Below are 27,639 nucleotides of genomic sequence, written 5' to 3' on the forward strand. Positions count from 1 at the left end.
CATCATCTGGATGTAGTGCCAGAGGCATGATATGATGCCACATGCCATGTGGAGCAGTGCACGGTGTCAGGGCACACCGGAGGGGGGGGGGAGAGTTGGGTGTGCATCATGAGGACACTATGCCCTGACTCTGCTCTCATGCCATCCCAAAGGGACGGTCTGTATAGGGCCTTCCTCATTAGTTGCCAGTTAGTTTAACTACTGTTGTTGATGCAAGATTTCAAGCATGGAAGACTGGATAGTATAGACAAGCACACTATTCCTGAATGGCAAGCTAGACTTTGCAGTAATACTAGTTTAATGTTATGTCCAAATGCAGCTGATGACATTGATATTGTTATTCCTATATCTTTCTCTTTTTCAGAAATAGTATGCAAGAACAGATTGGAAGAAATATTAAAACTAGTTGAACCAACAGATCAGTTTCCAGTGAAAGATCACAAGTGGATTGTCCAAAAGTACATTGAGGCACCATTACTGATTTATGATACAAAGTTTGATATTAGGCAATGGTTTCTTGTGACAGACTGGAACCCCTTGACATTATGGTTCTACAAAGAAAGCTATCTGAGATTTTCAACTCAACGTTTCTCCTTAGATAATTTGCACAGGTAACAAATATTATAGTGTTTGTAAGGCCAAGATATTTTGACACATGAAATAGAAAAATCTGCAAGCACATTTCTTCATCCCTGCATAAAATAACAAATTAAATGACTAAGAATTTGCTGTCCTTTCATGAACTTCCAAATCAGATGTTTGTGGTAGCCATTTCATTCTATCTAATAGTAGGTATTGCCTTGCTGACAGGCACCCATCCTCTTACTCATATCCTAAGGCCAAACATTTTCAACAGGATGAATAACTGTGGCCCTCAAGATATTTTTCACCTACAGTTTCCATGATCGCAAGCCATCATGTAATGAGGAATGTTGGCTTCACTAAAAGAACTAACTTTGTAGCAAGAACAACCAGCCAGTGTGTGTATATATAGGCAGAAAAATAGATGGGCCTTGTTGTTGGGTAATCTCTTGGCCATTCTAAGTACCCACTTCTTTGATATAAAAATTGCTACTCTTTGGTCACTTCTTCTGTCTTCCGAGAAGCCAGTTATGTTACTTTTTTTGATTGATGGTTTGATAAAGAAAATGCTCTCACATGGAGTCATTTATAATGGATTTCAGCCTACTCCATACATAGGTACGACCTTTAGGAGCATGTGTAATTTACTTTAGGGATTTCTTACCTGCCCTGTCTTTTATGGGTTGACTGAAACCATACATGTAAGATTTTATTTTGCTTTTTGCAAACATTTAGAGTAATTATTTCAATTTATCTGTAGCTCATTGTACTAACATAGTGAGTGAGAAAAGTCATCTTATTGTTGTTGGACTGCAAATCCCAGCAGCTCACTGAGTCAATGGTGAGGTATGCTGGGAGTCAGTGGTGTCACTAGCTAGGGTGTCACCCAGTGCAGAGGGCTGCCAATGGCAGGAGGGGTAGCCTGCTAACTCAGAAGCCTGCCCTTCCTCAGATGTTAAGTTGCCCTTTACCTGGCCAGATGCTGGATACCTTGCCTCCCCTTCCTCCCCAACTGCTGCATCATCCTGGCTGGGAAACTGAGGCAATAGGAGGGGACTGAAGGGGTGTGTTTGCCTCTTCTGCTTGTTTGTCACTGGACATCCTCCCCAGGGAGAAAGCCCAGTAACAAAGCAACCAGGAAGAGTGCATGTTCAAAGGGGGAGGATTGCCCAACCAGGTGTAACTCCTCCTCTGAGTTGTCACCTGGTGCTGTCTACAACCCCCTACCTCTCTAGTGACACCACTGCTGGGAGTTGTAGCCCATCAGCATCTAGAGGGCCACATGATATGTGGATGGCACTTTCTGATATGTGGATGACCCTTTCACCATTTGGAGCCAAGGAGAAGATCTGACTGTGTTACTGAACCATCTGAACAACATCCACCCGAACAACCAATTCACGATGGAAAAAGAAAAAGAAGAAACATTGACATTCTTGGATGGCCTGGTCATCCACAAACTGAAGCAACGTTTGGGCCACACAGTATACAGAAAACTTACACACAGAGACAGATGCCTGCACAAGAACTCCAACCATCACCCACGACAAAATAATAGTACAATAAAAACATTAGTAGACTGGGCAAAAAGAATCTGTGAACCCCACTTCCTGGAAGATGAATTGAAGCTCCTAGACTGGACTCCACAGGCTAATGGTTACTCCAGCTCAGACATTAGAAGGGCTGCCAGACCCAGAAAAAACCCATAAGAGTGAAGACAACCACTGCCAAAAGGGAAGATATTTTTACCATACATCAAAGGAGTCACAGACAGAATAGAAAAACTGGTGAGGAAACAAAACATCCAAATAATCTACAAACCGACTAAGAAAATCCAGCAAATGCTATGCTCAGTGAAGGACAGGAGAGACCCTCCCATGGCCACAGGAGTTTAACATATACTGTGTAGCTGCAGAAAAGTCTACATAGGGACTACCAAATGCAGCGTCCAAACAGAAATCATGGAACATGAGAGACACTGCAGACTGGGTCAGCCAAAAAATCAACAATAGCAGCAGACAATAGATCATTAATTAAAAAGACACCCTGAGGTCTTGCCATTCAACAACAGAACAACACAGAGATTAACATGTAAATCACTTCCTCTTAACCAAGGTTCACACATGCTGGCCTGGGCGTGAGTAGTGTGTGTATGTGTGTGTGTGTGCGTGTGCGCACACACACCACTCATGCCCATGCCAGCATTCTCTGAAGATGCCAGCCACAAATGCTGGTGAAATGTCAGGAATAAACTCTTCCAGAACATGGCCACATAGCCCAAAAATCCCACAAAAAACTATGGACTCCGGCCATGAAAGCGTTTGACTTCACATTCTTACAAGAACCTGCAAGTTGGAGTCCCCAGATATCTGCCAGGCCACATTTGCTTATTCTTGCTCTAAAAGGTTTTCCCATACTGCTCAGATTTCAGTTCCTTTCTTGGAGTGCACCCCTGCCACACACATTACTGGGAATGACATCAGTTCACCTAAATGCATGGCACAGCTGGTCCTGTAGCACTAGCTAAGTGGTTAAAAAAAAAGCTTTGGAGGCATAAACAAATAGGAAAAACCATAAGGAACCAATGCAAGTACTGAGAAGTAAAGATGGGTATTCTAGAGGCTTGTCAAACACAATGCTTCCCCCATCCCTTTTTACAATACAGAGCAATTTTGAAACATGGACTTTCCATGGGATTCAGCCATGCTTTATCTGATGTATAACTATTACTGTATTTCAAAAACTGTCAGTAAAAAAGCAATCTGTGTTATTTAACTATGGCTAAATCTGCAGTGCAAAAATAATCCAGGTTGACATCATTTTAACTGCCATAGTTCAATGCTATGGAATTCTGGGAATTGATGTTTTTGTGAGACATTTAGCCTTCTCTGTCAGAGAGCTCTGGTGCTGCAACAAACTACAATTCCCAGAATTCCATAGCATTGAGTCATGGCAGCTAAAGTGGTGCCAACCTGGATTATTTCTGCAGTATGGATGCAGCTGTACAAGGCATAATTCATGCAGCTTTTACCTGTATTTTTCTATAAAAATTGATTAGCATTGTACATTTCAGTGCCACTGTTTTCTAGTAGTAATCTCATGTTTCATGTTCACAGCTCCATTCATCTTTGCAATAATTCCATCCAGAAAAATTATAAGAATGCTACTGACCGCAGTTCTCATTTGCCTTATCACAATATGTGGACAAGCAGCAAATTCCAAGACTACCTGCAAAAGAGAGGTCATGGCCACATCTGGCGAAATGTGATCTACCCATCCATGAAAAGAATTTTAATCTATACTATGAAGATGGCTCAGGACCAAGTTGAATCACGGAAGAGCAGTTTTGAACTTTATGGAGCGGATTTCATTCTTGGGAATGACTTTAAACCATGGCTGATTGAAATCAATAGTAGTCCAACCATGTATCCTTCTACTCCAATTACATCAGATCTATGTGCTCAAGTTCAGGAAGACACAATCAAAGTTGTTATTGACAGGAAGCTTGATAGGAACTGTGATACTGGAAATTTTGAACTTCTCTGGAGACAAGTAAGAATCATTTAATTTTGTTCCTTAAACTGGATGGAATTAAAAACATTTACATATTCAGTTTGGCTATATTTGGTTCTGAGTTTGAAATGGAAATGTGGAACTAATATAGGTTGAGTCTCCCTTATCTGAAATGCTTGGAACCAGAAGTGTTTCGTATTTTTGTTCTTTGATCTGGATTTTTGAATATTTGCATATACTTAATAAAATAGCTTGGAGATGGGAGCCAAGTCTAAACACAAAATTCATTCAATGCTAGGGAATCCTGGGAACTGTAGTTTTGTGATACATTTAGCCTTCTCTGTCAGAGAGCTCTGGTGCCACAATAAACTACAATTCCCAGGATTCTCTAGCACTGAGCTAGGGCAGTTAAAGCGGTCTCAAACTGGATGATTTCTGCAGTGTGTTTTAGTCCTATGTTTAATATACATTATACACATAGCCTGAACGTAATTTTATTCATATTTTTAAATAATTTTGTGCATGAAACAAAGCTTGTGTACACTGAACCATCAGAAAGCAAAGGTGTCGTTATCTCAGCCACCAAGGAAAAAAGGTTTTGGATTTTGGAGTATTTGAGAATTTGGAATTCCAGATAAGGGAGACTCAACCTGTAATCATTGCATTGTGTTATATTACTATGGCCTGTTACAGACTGCCAGAATAAAGCTGCTTCGGGTCTCTTTGGAGGTATGCTGTTTAAATGATGCATGCATCCTAAGAATCCAGAAGCTGCACCAAAGCTGCACTCCAGTGTTTAGGAATGGAGTGTGGCTTTGGCGTGACCTCTGGACTCGTAGGACCCATGCATCATTAACCAGGCCTACTCCAAAGAGACCCGAAGCAGCTTTATTTTGGCAGTCTGTAACAGGCCTATATTTCCTTATTTAATAGCCTCCATTTATTTCAATAGACATAGGCTTACAATAGACATAATAGGGGGACCTCTTGCAACCCTTTCCCATTGACAAATTATTGTGTTATCACTGTACTTTAACTGCCACATCATGTGCGATGCTGGGGCTTGTACTTCAGTGATGTGCTAGATCTCTAGCTGAGAATTCTGAATATTCCTCCCTGAACTGCAAACTGGAAGAGCCAGCATGGCAGTTTGAATGCTGAACTAGAGCACCAGGAGACCAGGAGTTGAAATCCTTGGTCATCCATGAAAACTCATTGGGTAATCTTGAGCAAGTCACATTCTTTCAAAGGAAGGCAGTGGGGAGCCTTCTCTGATACATTTTTGTTGAAAAAACCCTAGGGCAGGGTGTCTACAAATCGGACCGGACCTGGAGGGATATAGCAACAGCATCAACCTGCAAATCCCAAGATTCCATAGGATGTTTCCATGAATATTAAAGTGGAATCATACCAGTGTAACTATATAGTGTGAAAGGGCTTCTGAGTATTCAAAACCCTGTCTCCAAAATGCTAGGCTTAGTAGACATGCACAAATGATTGCCACATTGACATGTCAGTATGCTAGTCTGGGGTGAATGCTTAAAGACCCCTGTGCAGCAGTGCTTGCATTGATGTCCTTTGCTTCAGAGGCTGTGGTGGGATTTGTGGTTTGTTGTGGGACCAGAGCTCTCTGACAGAGAAGGATAAATATCTTATAAAACTACAAATCCCAGAATTCCATAGCATTAACTATGGCAGTTAATGTGCCGTCAACCTGCATTACTTCTGTCGGGTAAATGCAGCCATAGTCTTAGGGTAAAGTGTGCTACTATAGGAATATCAGGCCTTTGTATAAAAGTAATGAAAAATATTGTGAGGGGAGGAAATTGAGGCTATAATAATAATAAATTGCACATACAAGAGAGTATCCGGGGGGGGGGGGGGACACATTCCAAATTATTTCTCTGAGAACTTTCCTATCATTAGGTTTTTTTGTAGGTTTTTTGGGCTATGTGGCCATGTTCTAGAAGAGTTTATTCCTGACATTTCACCTGCATCTGTAGCTGGCATCTTCAGAGAATGATGGCATGGAAGAGATTAGGGTATATATATACACTGTGTGAACCTGGGTAGGCCTCAGGGTGGGAGGATATGCAAAGAAGATTAGTGTCTTTTTAATTAGTTATCATTGTCTACTGGGAAAACCCCTGACCCTGGGTGGTTTTCTATTTGCATATACTGAGTCCTGATTTTGCTGTTTTTCAGGACGGGTAGCCAAATTTTGTTCACTTAAAGGCTTTCTTCTTTCCTGTTGAAGTTGTCCACGTTTTTGTGGATTTCAATGCTTTCCCTGTGCATTCTGACCTGATAGTTGTTGGCATGGTCTAGAATTTCAGTGTTTTAAAATAGCATTTTATGCACTAAATGGTTTATAATGTGTTCTGCTACTGTTGATTTTTTGGCTGACCCAGTCTGCAGTGTCTGTCATGTTCCTTGATTTGCATTTGGATGCTCCAGCTACACTGTATACGGTAAACTCCTGCGGCCATAGGAGGGTCTCTCCTCTCCTTCACTGAGTGCAGCATTTGCTGGATTTTCTTAGTGGCTTTGTAGATCATTTGGAGGCTTTGCTGCTTTTTTATTATTTTGGAATTAACGTTTATTGCATACATTAAACAGTGCAAGGTTATATATATTAATACATATACATTATATATTTTTTTCTACTTCTTATTTTGGACAGGATGCCACCATGATGCCACGGACTAGGGTTCCAGAGCGTGCGATTGCAGCATGCTCTGGAACCCTAGTTTCGGTGCTGACACAACGCTTTTGGCTGGTGTTTCTTGGGCCATAGTTTCCCAATCTTTATTGAACACTGTATGAGTTTCTTTTTATCATATTTGTTAGTTGATCCAATTCAGTATTATCTAATGTTTTTAATAACCATTCATCTATTATAGGTAATTCTTTTAACTTCCATTTCTGGGCTATGATAGTCCTGGCCGATGTAATCATGTATAATATGGTATTCCAATGTTTTCTTGCTTCTGCATCTTGTATTTTGTTTCTCATGTTTAGTAAGTATATTTCAGGTAGCATGTTGAATTCTATGTCTAAAATCTTGTTAATGTTTTTGTGTATCTCTTCCCAGAGTTTTTTGATGTTAGGACATAACCACCACATATGATATCAATTGCCATCCACATTCCCGCATTTATAACATTTAATTTCTTTGTTCTTATATATTTTTTGCAAGTTTAGTGGGCATCAGATGCCATCTGTAGGCCATCTTCAAATAATTTTCTCTGATATTCTGGCATTTAGAAAATTGAAATGACTTCCTCCTAGAGTACTGCCAGCTTTCCAGGTCTATACTCCTTCCTAAGTCTCTGGCCCATGTTATCATTTCTCCTTTGATAATCTCTTGCTCTTGATTTCTGTTAAGGAGAATCTTGTATATTTTTGCAACTGGTTTAGTTGTATTTCCTTCTATTATTTCATCCAGCTCATTTTTTTTGTTTCAAAACCCAATTCTTTTTTGTCAGCTTTATACCTTTCCAGTAATTGCTTATACAACAACCAATGATTTTTTTGCTTGAATTCCTGGATCTCACTCATTTGTCTCATTTCATAATCTCCTTGATTGTTCTTTTTAAACAGATCCTTATATTTTAACCATCTTGAAGCTATTCTTGTTCTTTCTAGCAGTACCTCTTGGGGGGATACCCATCCTGGTAACTTAGAATAAAAAAACAATTTAATTTTTTTCTACACATTAAACATCTGTTGTTCAGATGGTTCAGAAACACAGCCAGATCTTCTCCATGGCTCCAAATGGTGAATTTGTCATCCATATATTGGAACCATGTGGGATTTTTTGGTGCTGTTTCCAGGGCTTGCTTTTTCAAAGTGTTCCTTGTAAAATTTTGGTATCATGTGGCTCAGAGGGCTTCTCATTGTTACCCCATCTCTCTGTTCATAGACTCCATTGTCCCACTGGAAATAGCTTGTGGTGAGGCAATGTTCGAACAGGGCTGTAATATCATGGGGACTTTGAGGAACAGGGAGACCACATCAAAGATGATTAGTATGTCTGTGGGTTTAAGTTTAAGGTTGTTGATTTTTCTTATGAAGTGAGTGGAGTCATTGGGGTTTGCCCTATATGGGTTTGTTATTGTGTGGCCAGAAACCTTTCCAAGTCATATGTGGGGGATCCAATGGCACTCACTATGGGTCAGAATGGAATGGAATCCTTGTGGATCTTGGGAAGTCCATATAGTCTTGGTGGGAGAGGCTCAGATTTGCACAAACTTTGTCTTGTGGTTGGCTGAACTGAGGGTTTTTTGATCGGGGATTCGTTTTCCTGGTTATTTTGTTGGTGGGTTTCAGTTTTTTGTATATCACAGGATCCCGGAGCTCCCTGATTTTTTGTTTTCATTGTTCTGTTTCCATGATTACTGTGGCATTGCCTTTTTCTACTGGGAGAATGATGATTTCTGGGTCCAAATTCAGGTCCTTGATGGCTTTTCTTTCTTTCTTTTGGTTATATTGCTGGGAGGTGGTTTTGCCTTGCGCAGAATCTTTGCTGTTTTTCCTCTTATCTCTTCCACTTCCTCCTCTGGCAGATGGTGGAGGGCAGATTCAACCTAGGCAGTGATGTCTTCAAGTGGGATTCTGGTGGTGGTTACTGCAAAGTTGCCTTCTTTGATCAGGATGGATGTTTCCTCTTTTGCATGTTGCACTGTGTGAGATTGATGATGGTTCATGATGTGTTCAGTGAGGGTTTCAGCTAGTGCCTGTGGCATTTATTGAATTTTTGTCTTTGTCTTTTGGTATGGTTTGCCATATCTTTTACCATTTTCCTGTAGATGGGGCTGTCCATTTTGTCCCAGTCTTGGGTGTTCATCTTTTGATTGATGCTGAGATGGAGTGATAGCAGTTCTTTGTCTGTATTGTCCAGTTCCTTGAGTTCGGTGTGTATTCTCTCCCATAACAGAGCATGTTCCATCTTGTTGTAGATACGGTTGACCTGTGGGGATTTTAAGGTCCTTTTTGTTGTGAGAAAGTGTGGCATGGTATCTGTGTCTCTGCAACATAGCAGGAAGGTTAGTGAGCAGAGAAGATGTGCTTTTCTGGTCTGGAGTTTTTCCAGTCTCTGGGTGTCTTAGAACAGTTTCTCCCCATAGATATTTCCAATGTAAAGTCGAAGGCTTTCATAGCTGGCATCCATAGTTTTTTTGTGGTCTTTCAAACTATGTGGCCATGTTCTAGAAGAGTTTATTTCTGATGTTTCACCTGCATCTGTGGTTGGCATCTTCAGAGAATGCTGGCATGGAAAAGAGTTGGGTATACACACACACACATACGCACACACAGTGTGACCCTGGATAGGGAGGAGTGATTTCCATGTTAATCTGTGTATTGTTCTGCTGTTGATGGCAAGGTCTCAGGGGGGAGAATATACAAAGAAGATTAGCATCTGCTTAATTAGTGATCAAAAGCCACAAAAAACTATGGATGCTGGCCATGAAAGCCCTCGACTTCACATTTCCTATCATTCCCCATCATTGTACAATTATGAAAATAAGTAATACCTAACTTGCATTTTGGGAAGAAAAAAAAATGATTAAAAAAACAACAACAACACTTGTTTCTGTTTCTCCCCCTTCTTCTGTAGCCCATGATGGATCTGCCACCCTTCAATCCTACAGACCTTATTGTTGAGGGAGTCAATTTTAGGCGACTGAAAAAACATCTGGTTCCCATCAGTAATTTTAATTTCCTTGAACCACTACTAAATGTACCACAATCTGCAGTCAGTCAAGAAATTAAAGGCGATTTGGTAGCATCTATCAATGACAAGCAAAATGTGCAAGTAAAAAATGGGAGTAATGTTCCTTGTACCTTGCCAAGGACCCTCAAGAAGTTACAAGATAAGAGCCTGAAAGTAAAAACCAACCACAGAAAGCATGTCAAAACCATAGACTTTCCTCGCATAGTTGATGGTCATGAAGCAACAAACATGTCTGATAAAAAAAAGACCAAAGTAGCTAAAGTGCCAAGCAGTCACCAGATTGGGAATCAAATTGTCACTACCTTTCCAAAGCCACATGGATTAGATTGGGCATTACTTCAACCCTCTAAAGATACAGGTAAAATGAATATTAAAATATTTTATGTTATATAATATAAACTTAATATTTATGGCTACCTAATGATAAAACCAACATTACAATAGCACACCACTTATTGTTCTTTGAGTAGTTTCTTACTTATGGTGATCCTAGGGTGAATTATTTTTAGCAAGATTTATTCAGAGGGGGTTTGCCTTTGTCTTCCTCTGAGGCTGAGAGTGTGTGACTTGCCCAAAGTCCATGTCTGAACAGGGATTTAAACCCTGGCCTCCAGAGCCCTAGTCCAACACTCAAACCACTATACCACTACTGACCACTACTGACCACTAACTGACAATTTATTCACTAAAGAAGTAGTTAGAGTAAAACTGAAAATATTGTACTGAGATGGGGGAGAGGGAGCGCTATGCCCACTACTTTTTGAAACCAAGCTGTTTAGCATCTATTTGAATGAAAACTTGTCTGGGGTTTGAGGCAGTTTAATTGTCTTGTTTTCCAACCTATAATCCTTTAAAAATGTGCTTGTGTAAGGATTTTCGTATTTAGATCTCTTGCTCTCCCAAGAGAAGTTTAGTTCCCATTGGAAAAACAATGAGTGTTAAACCAATTTAAAGACCAAACTAGGCATGATAACGGAAGACCAGAGATTTTTTTTCAAAAGGTTAAAGGTATCCACAATTCCTTCCCAATCATGTGGAGTAGTGGGATTAGAGGATGGGAGTTAACACCCACTTCTCTGCCATTTTTCCTCACCTAAATGCCTACTTCTTCAATTGCTAATTGCCTTGTGGGTAAGTTCCTCAGATGTATGGAGTGCAGTCTATGCATCTGAAAAAGTAGACCAAGGGGTTGTATAGACCAGCCATTAAGGCTGGCATGGGGGCAGAGTGGAGGCATGGCACCCGCAGGACGTATGCCTCAGCTCCATCCCCATACCTGCATGATGCCGACAGCACACCACACAGCAGGTGGCATCATGGCGCTCCTCTGGCACTGCATCTAGATGATGCAGCACCAAAGGAGCACAGAAAGCTGCTCTGCCAATAGCTATGGTGCCCTGGGATGACATTAGCTCTCCCATTTAATTTTACAATTTCATTCCCACTCACACAGTTTTTCATTTCTGTGATTCTATAGTTTTCCTATTCACTTATTCAACTAAAAATTCTGTAATTCATTGACTAATCCATCCTTGGAGGTAATTTGCTCAGATACTTTAAAGCTTGTCACAGCATCACAGGCCTTCAAAACTCCCCCCCCCCCCCAATTTGGTTTGCTATTTGTCTTGGAGCATAGTGCTGCCAATTCTACATTTTCATTATGCTTATTATCCCTCATTTCAAGACATTCATCCTGTGCTCAGCAATGGGAACCTCTTGTAACAGAAACATCAGCTAAGAGTTGGACCTAGACTCAGTTGTACTTACAGCAGATTCCTTTTGGAAATCAATTGCTCATAATGTAGAGCCCTGTCTATGTGCTTCAATTCATCTTTCAGGAAGTGGGGTTTACATATCCTTTTTGTTTGGTCTACCAGTGTTTTTATTGTGCTTCTTTTCCCCCCTGGATGATGGCTGGAGTTCTTGTGTGGGTATCGGTCTCTGTGTGTAGGTTTTCTGTATAAAGAGGGGATGTTCCCACTTAGGAAACCCAAACGTTGACTTGGATTGCAGATGACAGGACATCCAAACATGGTGATGTTCCTTCCTCCCCCCCTCCCCCCAATATCCATTTCATGATGGAAAAGCACAATAAAAACACTGGTAGACTGGGCAAAAAGGATCTGTGAACCCCACTTCCTGGAAGATGAATTGAAGCACCTAGACTGGGCTCTACAGGCTAATGGTTACTCCAGCTCAGACATCAGAAGGGCTGCCAGACCCAGAAAAACCCAGAGGAGTGAAGACAAGCAACTGCACAAAGGGACAGTATGTTTACCATACCTCAAAGGAGTGACAGACAGAATAGGGAAACTGGTGAGGAAACACAACCTCCAAATGATCTATAAATTGGTCAAGAAAATCCAGCTAAAGCTACGCTCAGTGAAAGACAAGAGAGACCCAGACGAGTCTACATAGGGACCACAAAATGGAGTGTTCAAACATGAATCAAGCAATGTGAGAGACATTGCAGATTGAACCAGCCGGAAAAACCAGCAGTAGCAGAACACATTATAAACCATCTGGGACATCAAATGCTATTTGAAAATGCTGAAATTCTGAACCATGCCAACAACTATCAGGTCACAGGAAAGCCACTGAAATCCACAAACACCTGGACAACCTCAACAGGAAAGAAGAAGCCCTTAAAGTAAACCAAGTTTGACTACCAGTCCTGAAAAACACCAAAATCAAGACCCAGATGAAACAAATGAAAACCACTCAGGATCAGAAGGATTTCCCAGCAGACAATGAATCATTAATTAAAAAGACACCCTGAGGCCTTGCCATACAATAATAGACCAAAACACAGATTAACATATAAATCACTTCCTCTCTACCAACAGTCAGCATTCTCTGAAGGTGCCAGCTACAGCTGCTGGCGAACGTCAGGAATAAACTCTTCCAAAACATGGCCACATAGCCCAAAAGACCCACAAAAAACTTTAGAAAAGTTTTTTCTCTCACACAGAAGGCAACACTTTTAAAAAGTATTATTTATTATTGAAACATTACAATAAAAGCGGCCATTAACAAAACACTTGAGTGGCATCCTGTTAGTCTCAGCTAGAGTAGACAGATTCAACTAATTGTTGAATGGTCAACACAAAGGTAAATCCAACTGATTCAATGAGTGTACTCTATTCAAGACTAATAACAAAATTAGGACATATGTTAAACTGTTTTTTAAAAATAAACAATTAAGTGAAAATGTCTTAATCTGCATTTGAAATTCAACTGTGTATGGACGATGGACATTTGATTGCAAAAATGTATAAACTATTGTTGAGATTTGAAACTGAAGGAGAACAGGTAAAGGATTATATGGTGAAATGTGCTCAAAATATTGGTTCCCCAGTTCAAATGGAACAATGGGAAAGGATGTGGACAAAGAGTTTGACATTTACATTGAGTTATGATGTAAGGGAAAATTTTAATAAAATGATGCACAGATGGTATTTAACACCAGACATGTTATTGAAAATGTTTAAGAATAGTTCAATCACATGTTGAAAATGTAATCAGAACACAGGCTCTTTCTTCCACATGTGGTGGATCTGAAATAAAGTGCAGAAATACTGGACTCAAATTCATTTAATGCTGTAAGATATCAACATATAGTTGAAAACTGAGGCATTTTTGCTTGGAATGCTGACTGATAAAATCAAGAAGAAACATGGAAAGATTTTACAATATAGGAGCAGAACAGCAAAAATAATCTTTGCTCTGAGATGGAAGGACATGAATGCTCTGAGATAAGAAGATTGGCTGACCAAGATGATTGAACTGGCTAAAAGTGACAACGTGACCATTCTTATCAAAGATAAATCTTTGAATAATTTTAAGAAAAACTGAGAATTGTTTATCTCATACTTCCAGTCTCGTTGGGGATATGAATCAGCTTTGTATTTTGTAAAATAAATAGAGTTTGTATGTTGTAGAGGCATAAATATGATATTATATATAATGAAGTATAGCAATATATCTATCAATTTTTTGTGTGGAGGGAAATCAATACTGTATGTCTGGTTTTGTTTAGTAGTTTAAGTTTGTTTTGTTATTGTTGTTTGTTTATACTTGTTTTAAATATATGTTTAAATTTGTGGTTGTGTTTAGATTAAATACATACAAACATACATACTACTACTACTACTTTCGAAAGACTAACTACAGAATTTGGGTTCTCAAGGGATAACATGGACATCCTTGCACAGATGAGCTAGTCAACTTATGTAGTGTGATTAAAAGCTTTCAGAACATAGTAGAGTGCAACCTCTCAATGAAGTCTTAGTTCATCTGTTTTGTAAGCTGTGGAATTAATGTGGATGTCTGCTCTTTATTTAAAGGTCTGCAGAACAAGAAAAAGAAGATTCCATGCCTAATTTGTGGAGATGGTTTCCAGCCAGAGAAAGCTTGTAAACAGTGTAGCTCTTTTTGTGCAACTGTATTACAAGGAGGTTCATACTTACCTATGGCTCCATGTTCTCCTCCTGAAAAGATGGCAAGAAACAGGCTAATGGCCCCTTATTACGGGTTTTCAAAATACCCTTGACTCTTCAAAGTGCCTTGAGAAAGTGTTTTTTTAAATGCAGCTCCTGAAATATAAGACAGAGCTTGAGCACCTTCCTTGTACATATATATCTATATATAAAACAAATCTAAAAAATGCTGAAAGGCCCAATTTATTATCAGTTATCTGCAGCCAATTCTGTGGCAGACACCATGAATGTAATGAAAATTCACCAATTTAAACAAGCTCCTCCATTTCAAATCATATATTACCCGATGCTACCTTTTAAACAGGTAAGGGGCTTCACATGTAGCAGTACTATGAAAACTACAGTCGCTTCTCCATAGTTGTGGGTTAAACATTAGCTGTTTTAGTTATTTGTGGATTATTGAATTTGCTGCCACTGTTGCCCTATAAGTGACTGAAAATGCTCTAGGCATTTGTAGGTCCTCCAGCATATTTCTATGGTCAACTTCCAGAAGAAGTTCCAGCAGGAGTTCTGAAAGAAGTGGACCAATTGCAGTCCAATTGCAGTGGAGGACCTAGAAAGGCCTAGAGAAGTATTATCTCAGGTAGATTAATAAATACAGCAGGCCTGGTTTTCCAGATTTTGTGGGCATCCTGTGCCCCTAACTCCTATGAAAGCTGAGGGCTGACTTATCTTTCTAAAATGAAAGAGATTATCCCTTGAGCTTACACAAGTTAGTCAATTTGTGTTGCAGAAAGCACCCACCCATCTCTGTGTTACTCCATTTGGAATACTGAAGGACATTGTAAATCAACCTGCTTGCTTAGTTTCATTATATGTCAAATTTGAAATTGAAATGGTTTGGTCAGAAAAGAATTTGTACCTCTCTTGCATTTGCTGACAGACTGAACCCAGACTCACACATTGGAAATCCTGGTTATAAGTGGAGCTCTTGTCAAACTGTTCCCTGAATTCCATACCTGTATTGAGAAGAACAATTGGGATCGAATCTGATCAAAGTAGATTAGGAAGATTACAAGCTATGATGTAATTGAGAGTATTTGTATTGAAAGCAAGTTTCAGACAATCCCCCCCCAGCAGTCATTGTTCCCACAAACATTTTCTTTTCTGAGGGGAGGCTTTTGTTGCTTCTTGAATATTTTGCATATTTTCCAAGAGCAATGATAGGACAATGAAAAACCAAGTAGTTACAGTTTTTCACATGATACAGATTTTAGCAGCAGCATTATGCAGTGGATACAAAATTAGAGTACTTTAAAATTCCATTGGCACTATTGTAATAAAGGGTGAGGTAGAAGTTTCCTGAGTTGCGGCAAATCCTTTAGAACAAGAAGCAGGAGCAAGTCAGTTGAAAACATGCTGACTATTGGCTGTGTTTGGGAAAGAGAAAATGGCCAATTTGGCTTATTACTTATTCTTCACTTCTTGGAAAAAAGGAATTTTAAGTCAGAAGCTGAATAATTTATTGCAACACTTCTCTAACATTCTAAAAGTTCAAAAATATCAGCCTATACCAGAGAGCTGTGTGAATCACCTGTGCCATATGTCCCAAATTATTTTACATTGTCTTAGGCCAAACCTCATTGAGAACTGCACATATTTGAAGCCCTTTTTATAAATCAAGTTCTCTCATACTATAACTGGTTAAGCATGTGATGCTTCTAGGTTAAGCACCATCCTTTAGAAATTATGATGGAGTCACTGGAAAGACTTGGGGCCTGAACAGAGAGACCAAAATAAAGCTGCTTCGGGTCACTTTGGAGGTATGCTGTTTAAATGGTGCACGTGTCCTAAGAGGCTGGAAGCCATGCCAAAGCCATGCTCCAGTCCTAAGGACTAGAGTGCAACTTTGGCACAGTTTCTGGCCTCTTAAGACGCGTGTATCATTTAAACAGCATATCTCCAAACTGACCCGAAGCAGCTTTATTTTGGCCTCTCTGTTCAGGCCCTTGGTTTCCTGGCAGCCAATCATGGTTTGCGCTCACTGTGAAGGAGGGTTTGCGGAGCAAGGAGTAAATATAAAAGGCAGGAGTGAGTGACTGTGAGTTCAGTTGAGGGGGAGATGGGAGTTGAAGGACAATGAGTTGAGGGAAGGTTTGAGTTCAGGGAAGGTTCTTGAGTAAGAGTTCTAGGGAGAGGGTCAGAGAGGTATTCTGATGAGACAGTAGAAAAACTGGACAAAAAGACAAAGGGTCTCAATATGGTCAGAGAAGGATACTGACTGGAAGAGAAAGTGTATTGGAGATTGTAAAGGGAAAACTGAAATGCCTGCAACTGTTATATTAATATAACCATACCACATTTGAACTATTCCAACTAAGCTACATTCTTGTTAAGTGTATTCAATAAAGTTAATGTTTATTTGTTATAACAGAAGCCACTGCCTGAATTCTAGACCATATAGCCACAGACAAGCACACTACTTAAGATATTAAACTTATAAGAGAAAGCAACACAAATGGACACTTTGGAATTTGTCATAAAAGAAAGTCACATTTATGACAAGACAGGCCAGGTAATACGGGGCCAGTGCCTTTTAGATACTATTGAAATATAGCAAACTGTAAACAGCATGAAGATTATCACGCATGGACTCACTGTTTCATAATCACCGGGGAAATGTTAGGGAAGTGTGTGTGTGTGTGTGTGTGCGTGTGTAACCCTGAAGCACTTCCTCAGTGTCAAGCAATTGTCAGTTCCTTCTAGCGTCATGGAATTGTTCATGGAGAGGCAATTTGCTATTAATGCAAAGTTTCCATTAATAGCAAATCTCTTCTCCCTGTATGATTCCATGATGCTAGAGGGACGCTAGAGGGAGCTGATGATTGTATGACGCTGATGAAGCGCTTCAGGGTTACACAAATACACTTTTCCCTAACGTTTCCCCGGCAATTCCCAGATGGTGAGTCCATGTGTGATAATCTTTTATGTGCATTTTATATACTATTGAAATATCATATAGCAAACTGTAAACAGTATGTAACATCCTTTGACTCATATAGATAGTGTTTCTGTTGAAAAATATTATTTTCTGTGAAACATTGCTGAGATGCAGCTAAGTGGAAGCTGGAGAACATGTGGTTATGGGCATTCCTGTCCTTAGTGTCGCCTGGTGTGGGTGGGTGGGGCTTCTGAGCAGGGAGTGGGGCTTTCTGGGGCAGCTGCTAAAAGCGTGCGTTTGCCCATTCTCCACTGCTGCTGCTGCTGGGGGCTGCTCTCTTCTTGAAGAGGGCAGCGCAGTGGCAGTGAAATTGGGCGGACCATTTTTGGCTCTCTTCTTCATTGCCACAGTGTCATTCTCATGAGGAGAGCGGTGCTACAGCAGTGAGGTCTGGAAAGCTGCACTTGGGCCTCTCCTTCGCTGCCAGGGCATTGTTCTCCTCAGGAGGAGAGTAGCGCTGAGTCAGTGGCATTGGGAGAGGTGCGGATGAGGCATCTGTTGTAGCAGTCCCCATTGGGGACTGGGAGACACTGGGGAATGCAAAAAGAAGGGTAGGGGGCCACATGGAGCCTACAAGGGCCAGGATTCTGACCTTGGTCCACAATGACTGGCAACAGTTCTTCTGGCTGTGGTCATGTTGGTCCTACATGAAATGTCAGAGATTCAACATGTGGGTCTTCTGCATGTAAATAGTGTGAGTTACCACAGGACAACAGACCTTTCCCTTTCAATGGGATGTGCTTCTAGGTGTGTTTGGGACTGTAGTCATGCAGATATACTGAAAGTTTGTTTACCTAGAAGTATAATACAGAAGTATGTTGGAATCAGTGTGGTGTAGTGGTTTGACCATTGGACAATGACTCTGGAGATTAGGGCTTGATTCCCCGCCAGGCCATGGAAACCCACTGGATGACTTTGGGTCAGTCATACATTCCCAGAAAACCCTGGAAACAACTTGAAGGAACACAGCAACATTACAGTACATTAAATAGGATTCTGTATACATAGGGCTGTAGCTTGTGACATAAGAAATGGTTAAATTTTAAATAAGTATTTTTTCAGTCCTTATCATTGCATCACACTGATGACTGAAGCTATTCATGGTGAACCTGAAACTGGAGGCGGATCTAGGAAATATTCGCCCAGGCTTCACATCAGTTTTTTCTGACAGGTGTCTTATTAGTGACATTGGAATTTTGATGGTCTTTTTTTATGGTGTCCTCCCTCAGTAGGGGAAATCAACCCACCCTTTACATGCAAAGTATATAATCCTGCACCAGGTTGTATAGTTTAAGGGGATTTATTTGTTGTTTAAGTCAGGGTTTTTTCTTTTCGGAAGCATTTGGTACTCTAGTTTAATATTGTTCATAATTTAGATTTTATTATATGCATTACCTGTTTTTACATTTTTGGATTTTAATTGCATAACTTGTTTAATTTTGTATAGTTTTATATTTTATGATTTTTAGATTGTACACCATTGGCAGGTTACATGTTGTTCTGATGATTCCTGTAAAGCGCCATGCAAATTTGTGGCACTATATAAATAAACAACAACAATTTTCTTCTCCCATGCTTACAGTGGTGGGTCATGCCCAAACAGGGCTTTTTGTAAGCCTCTGGCCTTTCTTCCACTATGATGAAGAACCGCTATGGTAAAAATTCCCTTGTGTTTCCAGTCTCATAATGTGCATCTGCATTGTAGAAATACTGCAGTTTGACAGCACTTTAAGTATTGTAGCTCTATCCTACAGAATTCTGGGATTTGTAATTTTACAAGGTTTTTAGATGTCTCTGCAAAAGAGTGCTGGTGCCTCACAAAAATATGAATCCCAGAATTTTGTAGGATGGAGCCATGGTTATTAAAGTGGTGTCACACTGCATTGTTTCCAGTGTAGATGCATCCTTAGATACACCTCCCCTCATCAGCTGACTAAGGCCCAGGACAGATGGGCCAAAAGCGGCGGGCTGCCGTGGATACTAAGGTTCGGGAGTGCACAGTTACCACACTCTTCCGAACCCTAGCGTGTAATGGCAGCGGCATTATGGTGGCATCCCATCTACATGGGTGCCACCATGATGACGTAAGCGACGTGCAGCGTACAGGCATAGCTGCATGTTGCTTACATTACTGGTGTACAAATGGCGCACTCGTGACATGTGCCGGGTGCCTTAAAAAGAACCTGTTTTTTCCAGGTTCTTTTTACTGCAGAGGGATGCCGCGTGGTTTGGGTGCTGTAGCATCCCTCTGGAAGAAAAACGGACTCCTCCAGCCCTCCCTTTTAGGGTGGTATGTACCACACCTAAGTCTGTTACATCTGGGTTCACTGGATACAAGCGATGACTCCTGGTTCTCCTCTATTGGTTGGATTCTCTGTTATACTACCTGCAACTACTTCTTCCATAGTGGTCACAGGAAGAGTTGTTAGGCCTCAGATCTCACAGACTGGTCATTTCACTTGTAAATCTGATCTAACTCCTTCTCTCACCTCCTTGTTAACCAATCCTCCAGGCTAGTTTTTCCAGGACAGCCTGCTACAGCCACTCTTTTCAAGTTATTTCAGATTACCTTGCAGGTGAATTGCCTTCTTCAGAGCTGCAGGCTATCTAGGTTCTTCCTGAATGACATAGACAGTGTTGTTATCTGTCCAGTTTCCCTTGGATGTACCAGGAAGTTCCGTTCTGTTGAGGCCCTCCAGCTTCTTTCAGCTTCACAGAGATCTTTGAGATGCAAGCTACAGATGCTTGCTATTTGGATGTCAAGCATTTTTTTTAACTCTAGTTTCATTGGTTAAGCTAAGCCAGTTTTGCTTCAAGTTTGACAGCAACACTCCAAAACCAAAGGTAGTGGATTTTTCTAGCACTGCAGTCTAAAAACTGGAGATATCAAGGACTGAAATTGGGAAAGCTTTTGTCTCTGTTAAATCTTTACAATTAGTTCATCTTTTCTTGCTTTTTTTTTTTAAAATGCTATCTGGTTACAAATCTTAGCCTTGGGATAGTTTAAAAATAGCAAACTGTTGGAATAAAAGATGTGTTAGTGTTACCCAAAACAAGGTGAGGTACTGTGGGGGTCCCCACCAACTGTGTCAGGTTCTCTATAAAATGTTGGGAAACCATATAGCCCAAGGAAGTTCATGAGAAGTTGGGTAACCTCTCTCATCATTTCCTCATCATTTCCACCTACTTATACCAGTGCTAACTGAGAAAGAAAGTTCATGAGAAGTTCAGTAACTTCTCTCATAATTTCCTCATCATTTCCACCTACTTATACCAGTGCTAACTGAGAAAGACTCCAAGTTTGGGTGATTAATAAGATTTTTGTTTAGCTATATGCAAGAGTGCAATCAAAGATGTGATAGTAATTGAAACAGACACACCATCCAAAGCTAACTGAAATAGTGGAAAGGGAAGTGGCCTCAGGCAAAGCTTTGATAGATGGCTGATTTGGAACTAGGACTGGCTGAGTGCACACACTTTTGCTCTCCTACTGCCCTTTTCCCTAATGGAAATTATACGTATGAGGAATTAGCCATAACAGTCTGCAGTGATTCATAGCTGTGTTAGAAGACATAGTTGTGTTAGAAGATTTTCAGATCAGTGCTTAAGTGCTGGTAAATCGCCACTAAAATGTTGAGGAAGTGTGAGTATGTGAAATCCTGGCATGCTTCCTAAATGCCAGGGAATTGTTGGTTCCCCTCCAGTATCCCTGAATCGTTCGGGGAGAGGCAATTTAATCTGAATGCAAAGTTTCTGTTCAGAGGAAATTACCTCTCTCTGAACGATTCAGGGATGCTGGAGGGGAGCCGATGATTCCCTGATGTTTAGGAAGCACGCCAGGCTTTCACACATGCGTGCTTCCTCCACGTTTTAGCAGCGACTTACCAGTGCTTACCCCACGGTAAGCACTGGTCTGAAAATCTTTTAAGTCTGGAATATCAGTATGCAAAGGGATCTTGTAGAACCTTTGAGACTAAATGTGTGAAAGACATTGTAGCATAAGCCTTTGTAGACTTTGTAATGTATCATGCTACACTGTTATAGCACTTTTATTCTACTTTAATTGCTATGACTGTCTCATGTGGAATCCTGAGATTTGCAATTTTGCAGAGAGGCATTTAGAATTCTCAGCCAGAAGGGCCTCACTAACCTACAAACCCCAGAATGCCACAGGAGGCAGCCATAGCAATTAAAGTAGAATAAATAGTACTATAATAGTGCAGTGTGATATTGTCCTTGGTTTACTTCCTTAGATGCGTTGAAGAAAGCTTCCTCAGAAGCAGCTACAAAAGCTTATACTACAGCTTCTTTCACACAAACGTCTCAGAGGTGTTATATGATCCTTTTGAATTCTGCCATGATGTGACTGTGGGTCTTTGTATGGGATTGTAATTGTGTGCTACAGCTACTGGAGTCCTCCTCATCTAACACTAATTGTTTCTCTCCCTCCTGCATGGCAGATCCATCCTTCTGCATCTGAGAAATGAGAAAATATCCTGAAGGCACAAGATCCTGTTTGATCTTGGATGCTAAAGTAGTGTCAGGCTTGGTTAGTACACAGAAGAGAGACTACCAGGGAATACTGGCTGCTGCAGGCTATATTTAGAGGAAGGAAATGACAAACCTTCTCTGAATAAATCATGCCAAGAAAACACCATGATAGGGTCACCATAAGTTGGTGAAAGCAAACAACAACGACGACAACAAAATATTAGTGGGAACTGAAGAAATGTTGTCTGCAAGATGGCCACTAGAGGGCCTCATTCCAATATCCTTCCAGCCATGGGTCCAACACTAGCAATGGCAGTAAGGAGAAGTCATAATGGCTTTCTTTGTTATTTTTCACACCTGTGCTGCCACCTATTCCTTCTGTTCAGGGCAGCAAGACTGTCATCCATGAGGTTATTGGTTGATCCTGGTCAGTCACTATCCCTCAGCCCAGGCTGTTTGACACAGTGGCGATGAGGACAAAATTTCAGGATGGTGGACCATGTTTATTGCCTTGGGTTTGTTAAAGAAAAAGCAGACTGTAAATGACATAATAATTCATCCAGGAATTAATGTTGATGTGAGAGGGTTAGAGGCCCAGATTTGAACTATGAAGAGTCATAGTGTGGCCTCTGATCTAGGCTTCTATTGTGTACATCCTAGGATGTTCTGTATGCTTCACATGAAAGCAATTAGCATACTAAAAAGAGTGAAGTGTTGTTGTTGTAGTAGCATAACAACAAGCAACCTTGCACAATCGCATCTCAGCACTCATAAGGAGCTCTCTGGATGATACTAATTTTGGGATTTATCAGAGAGAAGATATTTACATAGTGAATCAACCAAGAACAATTGCTCTGACTAAGCAACACTGGAGCTATTCAATCCAGAAGAAAGTAGAAAGAAAGAAATGTATACCTTCCAGTAACAAACTTCTTTCCTAATTGTGAGTCATCCTGATTGAGACAAGCAGAACACTTTAAAAAAAATCAGCCTTGAGGAGGAGCTGATTCCAGAGGTGGGACTTACTCATATCACAGTATTTAAAGGTTTTGGTACAAAAGGATGACTTGTCAGATAGGAAAAATTGTTACTACAGGAAAAGTCTAAGTGTTTTACTTTAAAATAATAATAATACACCAGAAAAGGAAACCTTTTTTTTCTGTAAAAAGGAAATATTTTTTAAAAAAATAAAGATGTTATTTAAGATACAGATTTTTGCAGTATTTTGGGGAACATATGGTTACCAGCTGCTTCCCAGGATTGAAGAATGTGGAGTCACATGTTCACAGGTAAGTTATAATTTAATCTGTATCTGCTGCATATAATAATAATTGCATGCTGCTGAACCGCTTTTAACAAGTGCATTTGCTTGCTGGGTTGTGTATTGCATTCAGAGAAATAAAGAACTATCCAGATCTTTCTTGGCAAAGTTGTTTCCCTGTCAAATGGAAAATAAAAACATACAGTCTGCCAAAGATTCAGTAAGACATATTTTTCTGACTGCAAACAATTAATGTTTCCTTCCTAATAACCTTTTGTTGTATTTGAAGCTGTTAAGTTTCTATTGGTTAGGAAACTCTTCGAAGCATGATCTTTCAAGCTTATTTCCAGATATGCAATGAGAGTGAGAAAGGAAAAACAGGTATAATAAAGGTTATATTAAGGCAAAGTACACATGCTCATGCTGATGATATTGTCTCAAAAAAAGATAAAATTGATTTTAAGTCACAAAACTGATTAAAAATTATTTAATAGAACTATGAAGGATTATTTGCATTTTAACAGAGCACTAGACATTTTAATAACCTAATCTACTACCTAGATTAATATCAAATGATTTGAAATTTATTGAATCATCAAGGTCTATAAACTGAGTAAAGATAACTTAATAATTGTTCCAAATAGTTGTGTAGTAAACTAATTCAGGTTGCAGTTTAACAGATAGGTACCATCTGTTTCAGTGGGTTTAAGTACTCCTTACTCTTGGCCTGTGGCCATTCTATGTACTGGAGAAAGATTAAAAACACAAACCAAAAAGAAATTGTCATTTTGCTGCAAGTAACACATGGACAATGTTGGTTCTTAATGGTAACACCACTTGGGGGCAGTCTTGGCAGTATTCTGAATTAGAATATGATTCGCTTAATGAAGCAAGAATGAATAATTTGTGAAAGAACAGTTTTCAGATGGGAGCCACAAAATGTTAAGAGACTGCTAATGGAAGGGATCTGTAACCAAATGTTGCCTTTCCTCATGAGAACTGTTCCTGTTCATGGTCTGGCCACCTATTTCTTCTATGTATAGTGCAGCATTCCCCCTCTTCTCTACTCCAAACCCATACTTTCCCATTTTACCTAATGAGTGATGCTAATTGTTCTGTGGCTATTGAGCATGGTGAAATGACCATCTCTGAACTATTTAACAGTCTGGAATAAGTTTATTTATTTATGTATACATGTGCATCTAAGATTTTAAACATGCATTGATTAGCCTTATTGGATAACAGTATATGTATTAAACATGTGATTTTCAAACATCATGGTCTTAAGACCCTACAGCTAATCTGACACACTGAGGAGCCCAGATCACCTTGTCTCCAAAGGGTGCAGATTCACACACCCATTCTTCATTTGTTGTCTCATCATCACCTGATGTGTTTATCACCACTGAAGTACCATCACTGAAATGCATCATGCTGAGATGACTTTGAGCAATTTGTTGAAATCTGTGTAATGATTCACATGTACTGCCTATCAAGCAAAACACGTGGTTGTTGTGGTGATTTCTTATAAGACAAGTGATAAGAACATTTTAATGAAAAGGCCAGCTAGAACACATTGTCATAGACCTAGAATTTGAAAATACATGCAATGTCTCTTAATGGACAGAACTATGTTGTGTATGCATATATTTTTTTGTCACTGTAAGTATTAGGACTTACCCATGCCCATGACTCATACTGAAAAATCCTAAATATAGTGTCTCTGGACATGTGCAAAGTAGTTTTCCCTCTTGAAAGTGTGGAACTGAAGGACAGACAACATGCACCAGATACTGTAACATATCTCTAGCCTATAAAATAGAGGTGGGTCACTGGGTATGGGGGGGGTAGGTCTAGGGTTTGATTTTTAACTCTATTGTAATTGATGTATTTTATTGTTGTAACCCAGCCGGATTCTTAGTGATTGGGCGGGCTATAAATAAATCTTTATTATTATATATATTATTATTAGAACTGCATATGACTCCCCAAAAGTTTTTTTATGGCCTCTAGACTGCTCTTTTTCTGTGCCTGCTCCAAAACAGAGTGTCAGTTGTCTCTCCTGGATGCTGCTGGGACCCTTTCACACTATATAATAATAGCATTATGATTCCAGTTTAACTGCCATGGTTTCATCCTATGGAATTCTGGGATTTCCAGTTTTGAGAGGGATATTTCAAACTCTCTACCAGAGCATTGCATTGCCTCATTAAACTGCAAATCCCAGGGTCCCATAAGATGCAGCCATGGCAGTTAAAGTGGAAATCATAGCTCTTGCGTAGTAAGAAATGTCTGGAGCTGCAGTTCACCATTTAGTATAGTGCCTTCCCAGCATGTTTGAACGTCAGAAAGTACCAAATGTTTTCAAGACCAGAAGAAGACTGGGGGAGAGGGTTGTACAGTCTATGTTGCTTTGAGGGGTGGGGTCCCCAAGGCAGAACATTGCCCCCTGGCTCACCACAGTTGTCTGTCCATGCTTTAAATGTTCATTCCAAAATGAATAGTTCATTTTTTAAAAGTGTCAAGGACTCTGATTTGTAGCATGAGCACTGGCACATAGCCGTCATGAACATCTACACCACCACATGAATGTCTGGGGTAGAGTTAACAGTGATACCAGGGACTGGCTTGATACCAGAGACCTGGTAAACATGTCATGTTCTCTTATGCAATTTTATATGAAAGAGGTTTCTGATTTAGATCTGCACGAAAGTGTGCTAAGCATACATAACATCTTGATACAGAGGTGGGCTACCTGTGGCTTTTTAGATACTCAGTTGCAACTCCCATCACCCCTAGGTAGCATACTAATGAGGGATGATAGATTTGCATATTTGCAACATTGGGCCTAAAGGGGTTCATCCTTGGGATATAAACTGAAACACAGAAGTGTTTTAAGTTTGACAGTAGAATATTAGGAGGTCTGGTTAGTTTGCTCTTCTCAATCTTCACCAATAGTTAATTCACTAAATAAGGCACCCAATATATTCCCCCCCCCACCTTCATTACATAATCATATCCAATCTTTTAAAGTTATGCCACAGTTTTGGTTTGTCAAGCACAAGTTTGAATCTTCAATTTCTTTAGAATGGACATGACATTTTTCAGTTTCAATTTCCTCCAATGAGCTCAGGTAGGCACATACAATTCTCTTCCTTCCTACTTGATCCTTACAACAACCCTGTCAAGTAGGTCAGCTTCAGGGACAATGCCAAATCCCTTATTTTCAAATCCATTTGTTTTATTAGACTGCTTGTTTCCTGCTTTTGTTTGTGCATAGTCATTGTTTCTGGAAGTCGTTAATGTGACAAAATGAAATATCTACAAAAACTGGCAGCCAATTTCTTTAAAAAGCCTTGAGGATTAATGACCTGAACCACTTTTAGATGCCTTTTGGCTTTCAGCATGCAGCATGTTTCTGTTTACTTACTTGATAATCAGAGATCTTCTTAAAGCTTTTCAGAAGTACAACTTTCAGGGAAATTCCCTTGTTCTACTTATATCCTCCTTTGGCTGCTTATTTTGCAACTCCTGATTTACATCAACCCTATGGAGAATGAAGAGTTTCAATCATATTTTGACCTGTTTGTAGCAGCTGGGTCATTGTTCACTAGAATTTCTGACACATTAACAATGACACATATCCACAAATACGGATTTTTCCTCTTTCTTTTTCAGTGAAATGTCTGAGCGACTAACTAGAGGAGGAAATAGTAGTCACATCTTAATCTGGGATTTCCCTACTAAAAATGTATTAAAAATGGGCAATGAATCACGAGGGAGTTCTCTCCCTATCTGATGCAGCTTCAGCTCCTTAACCTTTGATATTGTGCACCTTACTAACCTCTGTGTGTTCTAATCTGTGTAATGCAAACATCCTGTCAATGCTGTACTAACATACAACAGTTCAGGACCTTGACTTGAAAGTTTCAGATACTGTAAACTGAGTTAGTTTGTTAAAATGTACATGAGTGGAAGATTTTGAATTGGATAGCTACACAGTGTTCTACTCAGGAAATGAAAAAAGGAGAAAGAATGGAGTAGCATTAACAGTGATGAAAGATAAAGAAGATTTTCACACTGGTGCTTACTGTGGGTTAAGTGCCAGTAAAGTGCTGGAAAAACATCAGTGAAGTGAGAGGGTGTGAAAGCCGGTTGCACTTCTGAAATGTCAGTGAAGCGTCCTCTTGCCTCTACCATCCTTGAATCGTTCGTGGAGCACCCATTTCCTATTAATGCAAAGTTCTTGTCAATAGGAAATGGCTGCTCCGCGAATGATTCAAGAACGGTAGAGACGAGGGGATGCTTCACTGACATTTCAGAATCACGAATGGCTTTCACACCTTCTTACTTCAGGGACAGCTGTTACTATCAGGATGTTCCCCCTAATGTTGAGGTGGAATCTCTTTTCCTGTAAGTTGCATCCATTATTCTGGGTCCTATTCTCTGAAGCAGCAGAAAACAAGCTTGGTCCATCCACAATATGACATTTCTTCAAATATTTAAACAAGGCTATCATATCACCTCTTAATTTTGTCTTTTCCATGCTAAACATATCTAGCTCCTTAAGCGTCTCTTCATAGGGCATGGTTTCCACACACTTCATCATTTTGGT

General features: G+C 39.9%; 2 protein-coding genes across 2 annotated transcripts in view; both read left to right on the plus strand.

Moving 5' to 3' along the window:
- TTLL8 (tubulin tyrosine ligase like 8) overlaps positions 1–14,384 on the plus strand; it is a 39,853-nt gene extending 25,469 nt beyond the window's left edge. The window contains exons 12-15 of the mRNA XM_042469620.1: positions 365–611; positions 3,699–4,134; positions 9,716–10,190; positions 14,179–14,384. Coding sequence (XP_042325554.1) covers positions 365–611; positions 3,699–4,134; positions 9,716–10,190; positions 14,179–14,384 — 1,364 coding nt within the window. The remainder of the gene's footprint in view (positions 1–364; positions 612–3,698; positions 4,135–9,715; positions 10,191–14,178) is intronic.
- An 8,589-nt stretch (positions 14,385–22,973) lies between these two features.
- The window catches only part of IL17REL (interleukin 17 receptor E like), a 61,182-nt gene continuing 56,516 nt past the window's right edge, over positions 22,974–27,639 (plus strand). The window contains exon 1 of the mRNA XM_042466590.1: positions 22,974–23,052. The gene's annotated coding sequence lies outside the window, so the exon portion shown is untranslated. The remainder of the gene's footprint in view (positions 23,053–27,639) is intronic.

This window comes from Sceloporus undulatus, chromosome 5 (assembly GCF_019175285.1).
Source record: "Sceloporus undulatus isolate JIND9_A2432 ecotype Alabama chromosome 5, SceUnd_v1.1, whole genome shotgun sequence".
In the NCBI taxonomy this organism is placed as follows: Eukaryota; Metazoa; Chordata; class Lepidosauria; order Squamata; family Phrynosomatidae; genus Sceloporus; species Sceloporus undulatus.